Consider the following 7,812-nt stretch of genomic DNA (forward strand, 5'->3'; position numbering starts at 1 on the left):
ACTATTTTGCTCTTGCATGACCAGCACTTATGTCTCTTTTTACAAGACAAAAAAATAGGTTAATGATTCACAACCTGAGGAATTGTATTGTTAGCATAACAGTGTAGGAACACGTAGGATTTTGAATCTCAGAGGGCATGTTTTCAGTAACAAAAGTATGTATTACATGGGTTAGGAAGGGTCTGATTTTCACAATAATTCTGTGACCAGAAAAACATGTCATGCAAAACATAAGCTTGGAAATTGCTATTTGGTAGCTCTGTTTTACGAAGATTTGTAGCTAACTGAATTACATGCTCTGCAGAAACAGCTCCCTTCTTTTGTCACTTTGGAAATCATTAACTTGCCCTGGATGGTCCTCCATCCAACAAAGGAAGTTTTCACATGGATTTTCTGATAGGAGAAACAAAAGAGATCGTAGATAACAAAATAGCAGTGTGAATGATAGTTTTAGAGGACCTTAATCCAAACACATTTCAGTGACTTCTCATCAGATAGGGTATCAATCCCCAAATTTCCCACCACTCAGCACTACCATGCTTCAGGGCTAATCCATGGAACTAGATCTTTCCTCAGTTCCAAATTTCTTATGTTATCTATGAACATAAATAACTGAGTCACTGTCCCATATCCCATTAATTAACAAAATCAGTTTTCACATAATACGCTTTGCTGTTATGGGTCTATCTGCACAGTAAAATGGAGGTGTGATAACACTTGCCTGCTTGTGCTGTAATTACACTTGCACTGCTGTGCATCAATACTCCACATGTCAATGTACTCCATGCTATCCACCCCAATAAATAACCAACCAACTCTCAAACTTGTCAAATAGCTCTAGAGTTCATGTACATGTGTATATCTTCTTGCTCATCTGCAACCATTGCCACAAGCCACCTCCACTACAAGCTTATTTTAATGTCTTGCACTGCATACATGGAGAAGGAGTAGTGTTTAGTCTTCTGTGCCCCTCTGAGATGAGAATATGTTCTCCATAAATATACCTCTGTCACCCATAGGAATTTCTGGCAAGGTAGGATCCAATTTTTCCTAAAAGTTCATCTCCCCTGTATGCAGCTCCATGTCCTGATTAGGTTTTTAGCACCTGTCCAATATGCATATTTCTGAAAATCTGGTTCACATGTTTGCAAGTTCAGTAGGCTGGAGAGCCTTTCAAGCAGCATACCCTTGCTGAAAACTGCACAGCAATTGCTGGAGCCATGAGCTGGACATCCTCCATAAGTGAAAAAGTGAAAGATGATTATATAGACATGATCCTACTCATCCATATACAAAAATCCCTCATCTGCTCATTTATCTGCCTGGTCATCTAACACTGGCCTGCAGATTACTTGAGGCATGTATTTTCCTATTTGTATGTCTAGAAAGTAGTGAACACATCACAGGTTCTACGGAAAATAAGGAATGAATAGCAATAATTATAATTTTGTCACACTTGTTTTTAAAGAAGTTCAGCAGGGTAGAATTATGGCAACGTAAGGCTAGGATTAGTATCTAAAAATGGGGATTCACTAGAAGATTATTTATTTATATAGAACTCTAGCATGGTATCCCTCTCAAATATTTCTGGACATAAACTCAAAGTAGATATTGAGTTTTCTGAAGACTGTTAATTCCTGAGTTATAATCAATTAACTTTTGCTTTTAGTGCAACTTGTATGTGATATTCCAGACCTGCTAACAAAATATTGATTGCTATCAATGTAGTTAAAGTATGTAATCACATTATAGGTCATACCTTACATATCATGTTTTTAACAAAAAGAAAGATAATCAGTGCTATTAATCACAACCAGACTCATACTCACTGTAATGCATGAGGAGTTCTAGAGCTTTTAGGGGGAAGAGTAGGAGAGTGACTCTTGTCAAATACCTGGAAATAATCTTTGCATCTAAAACTAGTGGCTAACTCAGAGCATGTAGACTGGTAATAGGGGCATTTAAGAACAAAACTTTTGTCAAACTTTCATTTTATTCATCCCTTGAGGCTACCAGGGTAATCTGAGCATACTGTTATTACATAAAGAATGCCCCTCTCCCTTCTTTTTCTTTCTGCTCCAAGTTCCAACTGTAAAGAGTAAATCTGTATAACTGAATCAATTATTCCCAATATAGTTACTCACTGTGATGTGAGTTGTGAAATTGGGGGGGACGACGACACACTATTCTAATAAAATTCTTTTCTACAAATTAGTTTACCTGCATGAATATCAACAGTACTGAGACCCCAGAGAAAACTGTAAAGGAAATCCATGATTCTGGTTTATTTTTCTTTATGTTTGGGTTGTTTTTCCCTTGCAAACCTATTTTATGATTGTTATTTTTATCCTACATATACAATTTCAGGTTTTTCTCTCTCTTTTTTTTTAATTATCCAACTACTGGAAACAGATCATTACTAAAGATATTCACCCATCACATTTAAAAAAACTAATTTACAAGCTTGAGATTAAGGAGCAAGACAAGCAGCGTTCCTGATATTAGTGGGCAAACGAAGAGCTCACTGTTTGCTATTTTTAGATGACAAGACATCGAGCATGCAAATCCATGGTTTTAAATGAAGTTGGCAGCACCATTCTTTTGACAATGTTTTATTTTCTTCCTGATTTCTATTGTTTCCTTAACACATTTCCCATAACATTCCAAAGCTATTTTGGAACGATGAACCATCGTCATATCTGAGGCATGCTGACGAAGCACCTGCAGCTCCTCATCAGACTTCTCACCCAAAACCACAGACGCCAGAGGCGTTCAGCGGGCAACCTGCAGGCCGCTCACCTTGCAGCCCCGAAAGGTCTGCAGAATCCCTCATCCCCCAGTAAGGACCAGCCCCTAACTTCCTGCCTTTCCCAGTACACTCGCTCCTCAGCAGGGAGGAGAGACAGCTCTGAGGACCGGGTTGACTGTATTTTGAAGGGTATGCAGGACATCTCCTCTTCCTCCTCCATCACGATTCCCGGACCAGTGACTTCGCCTGGAGCTCGCCTGGGGTACCCATGGCAACAGGAGGCCCGACAACACACTTCAAAGAAGTTTCTGGAGGAGAAATGCACAAACCCGCTTGTACGAACGCATCCGTCAGAGGGTGGCAAATGCCCCTGCGAGGCGCAACGCCCCCGCGGGCACGTCGGGCAAGCGCTGCAGACAAAGAGCGGTCCCAGGCGCCCGCCCGGAGCCCGGGTGCGCGGTGACACCCGCCGGGGAGGAGCCAGGCGCGGCTGCCCCCGGGGCGGGGGGGCAGCCGGGGAAGTTATAAGAGCCGCGTCCCGCCAGCAGAGCCGGGGCGTGCGTTTGGCGCGGCGGCGAGTGACGGCGCTGGGGGAGGCGCGGCGGCGGCAACCACAACTCGAGCGCGCAGAACCGTTAGATGGCTCAGAGCATGGACAACAGCCTCGACAGCCTGGACGTAAGTGCCGGGAGCTGAGCCGCTGCCGGGCTGCTCGACGTCGCTGCTCCGCGGCAGCGGGGCGACCGCCCTGGCTCCCCGCCGGGCTCGCCCATGTGCGCGCTGTTTGCAAACAAAGGTGCCCTCGGCGGAGAGTGCGGGCGTCGGCGGGCGGGGATCGCCCCGAGCGGCGGGGGGAGCGGGGCCGGGGGCACGGCGGGGGGCGCGGAGCCCGGGCGCCGCGCCGCCTCCCGCCCTCCCGCTTCCCAGCCCGCGTCACTGCGAGGGTCTGCGGGGCGCAAACGGGCAGGGCTTCGGCCCTGACCTCTTGCCGCTGCTGCGTCTGGCTGCAGCGCTTCGGACCCTGCTACAGCTGCAGCCGCTGCTGCGTCTGGCTGCAGCGCTTCGGACCCTGCTACAGCTGCAGCCGCTGCTGGACTCCCGCTTCTTCCCTCGGGCTTCGCTGCTTGGCCGTCAGTTGCAGCGACACGGGGCGCCTTTGCGGGCTGAAAAACGCCGGTGGAGCAGTCACAGCCACGGGAACGATGAGGGGGGAAACAAGCGAGGAGGTCTGGAGTGATCTGACCCCAGGGAACGGCATCCTTCTGCCCCCGTGCCCGCCCTAACCTCGGGCTGCCGCCGTGCCGGAGCGCTGGGGCCGCCGCGTCGCCCCCCCGCACGGTGGGGCCACGGTGGGGCCACGGTGGGGCCGGGAGCGGCGGCAGCGCCCCGCCGACCCTTCCCGCCGGAACGCGGCGGCGTCCCCACCTTCCGAGGGCCGCTCTTCTGCCACGGGGTTCTGAGAGTAGTTAGGACCAAAAGGGAGATCCCTGGCGAATTCCACCTCTCATCCCCAGCGAGCGCCCGCCTGGAGCTGGCGCAGCCAGCGTGAAGCGCTGCGGGATCCTCGGGGCGGAGGTCGGGGGTCGTGGTGTAGAGGGCATGGAAACTAAAGTCTGAAAACCTGAGGAATTGGACATAGCCAGGTGGCACTCGCCCGCCTGCCTTGCTTTTCAGCGTGGTGGCCAAAACCGTTGGTGGTTTCCTGATGTGCTTTCATGCCCTCACCAGAATTTCGCTTCCTTTTTCCCCTGCTGTACTTAGTTCAGCAGTCTGGCTACAGCCCAGCACAGCCAGCTCACCCCCTGCCCCGCAACCGCAAAGGGTGGGGAACAAAGGGAGGGGAACGTGGCTGTTCGTGATGACCTTCCAATGGGGTCTGAGTTCCCCTGCTTAAGGTCACCTCTTCCTTTCTTTTCTTTATGGGCTTTGGGGTTTTTTTTCCTTGTCTCTGTCTGTGGAGCTGTCAATTGCTTCTCAGCAGGGCATTCTTGCTATTATTTATCCTTTATTACATCAGCCAAGGGTACCTTCTCTATTTCTCCTTGACCCCATCCCTTTAATGAGAAGGGGCTTTGGAACAGCAGAATTACTGTCTAAGTGTAATTTTTTTTTTTATAGCTCTGTTGTAAGAGTTAAATGTCATGGGTAATATTCTGCGCAGACTAACCTCTTGCATCCAGCACTGGGCTCTTCCATTTGTAGTATGCATCCGATTAGAGCACTGAAGTGTCCAGAACCAACGATATTTCTGGGAGTAGCCATTATCTTTCCCTTTCATCCCCTGTCCTTCGTTACAAGATCCTACTCCTTAGAGGAAGACAAAGTTTTTTAACTTGTTCTTATTTGCTGTGTATTTTTAATATATATATACTTACAAATCATATTTTTGTGCCTGGTTTTCAAAAAGTTTGCCTATTCATGATGATGGAGACTGCTCGGGCAACTCTTAACATACTGTCATATAGAGTGAGCTTTTGCAGAGGAGCTAACGTCTAATTTTTTTTATTATTTTTTCTTTTAGCTGTCCTCCGGGTTAATCATTGAATTTTCTGATAATGGCACGGATGAGGTTGGTTCAGGTGACTATGGAGACTACGGAGAGCCATGCTTTCAGCATGAGAATGCTGATTTCAACCGGATCTTCTTGCCAACAATCTACTCCATCATCTTCCTAACAGGAATAATCGGCAATGGATTGGTTATTGTTGTTATGGGCTACCAGAAGAAACAAAGAAGCATGACTGATAAATACAGGCTGCACCTCTCTGTGGCTGACCTCCTTTTCGTCATCACCTTGCCATTCTGGTCTGTGGATGCGGCCATAAGCTGGTACTTTGGGAATGTTCTGTGTAAGGCAGTTCATGTCATTTACACAGTCAACCTCTATAGCAGTGTCTTGATTTTGGCCTTTATAAGTTTAGATCGTTACCTGGCAATAGTCCATGCTACCAACAGCCAGCGACCACGAAAGCTGTTGGCTGAGAAGGTGGTGTATGTAGGTGTATGGCTACCAGCTGTGCTTTTGACAGTGCCCGATATAATTTTTGCCGGTACTAGTGAAGTAGAAGGAAAGTATCTATGTGATCGCATGTACCCGCATGAAAACTGGCTGATTTCTTTCAGATTTCAGCATATCTTGGTAGGACTTGTCTTGCCTGGTCTAATAATCCTGACTTGCTACTGTATTATCATATCTAAGCTGTCACATTCAAAAGGCCACCAGAAGCGCAAAGCCTTGAAGACAACGGTTATCCTCATCCTCGCCTTCTTTGCCTGCTGGCTGCCATATTATATTGGCATCAGCATCGACACGTTCATCTTGCTAGGAGTCATCAGACATCGTTGCAGCTTGGAGACGATAGTGCATAAATGGATCTCCATTACCGAAGCACTGGCATTCTTCCACTGTTGCCTGAATCCAATTCTGTATGCCTTCCTGGGTGCCAAATTCAAAACATCGGCACAAAATGCCTTGACATCAGTTAGCAGAGGATCGAGCCTCAAGATTCTTTCAAAAAGCAAACGTGGGGGACATTCTTCTGTTTCTACAGAGTCCGAGTCTTCAAGTTTCCATTCCAGCTAACGCTGCTCCTTACCATCATTTTTTTACAGACACTTTAAAGTTGCGCAAGATTTCAGAAAAACAAGACTGACCATAATGTACAGATTTATTTACAGTTGGAATTTTATATTGTTTCTTTTAGTCTCTGTGAAGTTTAATTGACTTATTTATATAAAAAAACTTTCGTATTGATGACAAACTGTCTAGGCAGGTCCTGTGGACAAGTGGTTAGTTCACAAAAGTTTTAGTGCTTGTCTGTATGTATAGGTATGTGAACTAAACACTTCTGGATTGTAGCAAAGTGACTGTTAAAAATTTAGAAAATATTTCTCTGTTGTTTATATGTAAATGTTTTCAGTGTTGCTGTTAAATTCTTAAAAATTTGGCTGGAGATTTTTACCTTACTACAAGATGTTTGGTTTACAATAGCTTAACTCTGCTGTAGAAATGGCACTTATAACCAAAGCCTCCTCTGTTATATGCTAGGGTTTTTTCCCTATTCTCAGTAATTGATGGTTTGCAAAGTTTTCTGTTCAAGGTTAATAAAAGTATATGACAAAAACTTATTTTGAGTGGTATTTTTATTGCTGGTTAAGTGTTTTTCTCAATGCTTTTATTTACAATTCTCAATGCACAATAATTTCTTTGAAAATTGCATGGCTTTTGTATGAAAAGCAGAAAAATTAGTTTCATTCAGTACATATTGATTATTGACACCTGTGAGTTCTAAGAAGTCGTTTGTTTTTTTCACCAGAATATATTTACTCCAGTTAACGTTATCTTTAGAATGATTTAAACTATCACTTTAAACAAAGAGCTTTTTGAGGGCAAAATATCTACAAATGAAAACTGATCTATTTAAGCAATTGCTAAAGTTTACAGCCTCTTAGGAGTCAAACTAAGATTACTGCATGTGACTAACCTTTATGCCATGCATATAAAGTCAATCCTACATTTCTTCTGCCTTTTTGCTGTTCTTCTAAATCGAGTTTCACATGTTAATAGTAATCAAAAGTAGTTGAATCAAAGCCATTTTGCTATCTGACATTGCATTTGGACTAGAAATAAAGTTACTGGTATATCTCCAGTGGAAGGTAAGTGTTTTTTTCTCTATGGAGCTTTCCCCATCCTGTCTACATCCAGATTTTCTTAAGATAATATAATATAATCTTAACATTCTTTTTAAAAATCCAGAATGTGTACCAGTTCTTCTTAAAAATATTTTTAGTAGGAATCAGCTAGACTATAGAATTTCCAATACTTATTGTTGAAATCTTATTCGTCTAAGTTAGTCATATCTTCATGTTAGTAGAGTGCATTCAAAAGTAATGAATATCCAAGAGGACAGAGCCATTGAGAATATTTGTATGTTCCTAAATTAAAAAAACAAACACAATTGTTACTGATCTATAAATAATTAGCAGTGTGGAAGTCAAAAAAGCAAAAAAATAATACCTACTAGTCACACAGAACTGAAATAAGCAATGTGGATATTGCAATG

General features: G+C 44.3%; 1 protein-coding gene across 1 annotated transcript; it reads left to right on the forward strand.

Annotated features, from left to right (window-relative positions):
• The first annotated feature begins 3,308 nt into the window (after positions 1 to 3,308).
• Positions 3,309 to 6,854, forward strand: CXCR4 (C-X-C motif chemokine receptor 4). The gene is made up of 2 exons (XM_072874385.1): positions 3,309 to 3,427; positions 5,271 to 6,854. Exons 1-2 carry the CDS (start codon positions 3,389 to 3,391, stop codon positions 6,330 to 6,332), a joined length of 1,101 nt encoding a protein of 366 aa, XP_072730486.1. The 5' UTR covers positions 3,309 to 3,388; the 3' UTR covers positions 6,333 to 6,854.
• Positions 6,855 to 7,812: the final 958 nt, after the last annotated feature.

The sequence above is a fragment of the Ciconia boyciana genome, chromosome 10, assembly GCF_034638445.1.
Source record: "Ciconia boyciana chromosome 10, ASM3463844v1, whole genome shotgun sequence".
In the NCBI taxonomy this organism is placed as follows: Eukaryota; Metazoa; Chordata; class Aves; order Ciconiiformes; family Ciconiidae; genus Ciconia; species Ciconia boyciana.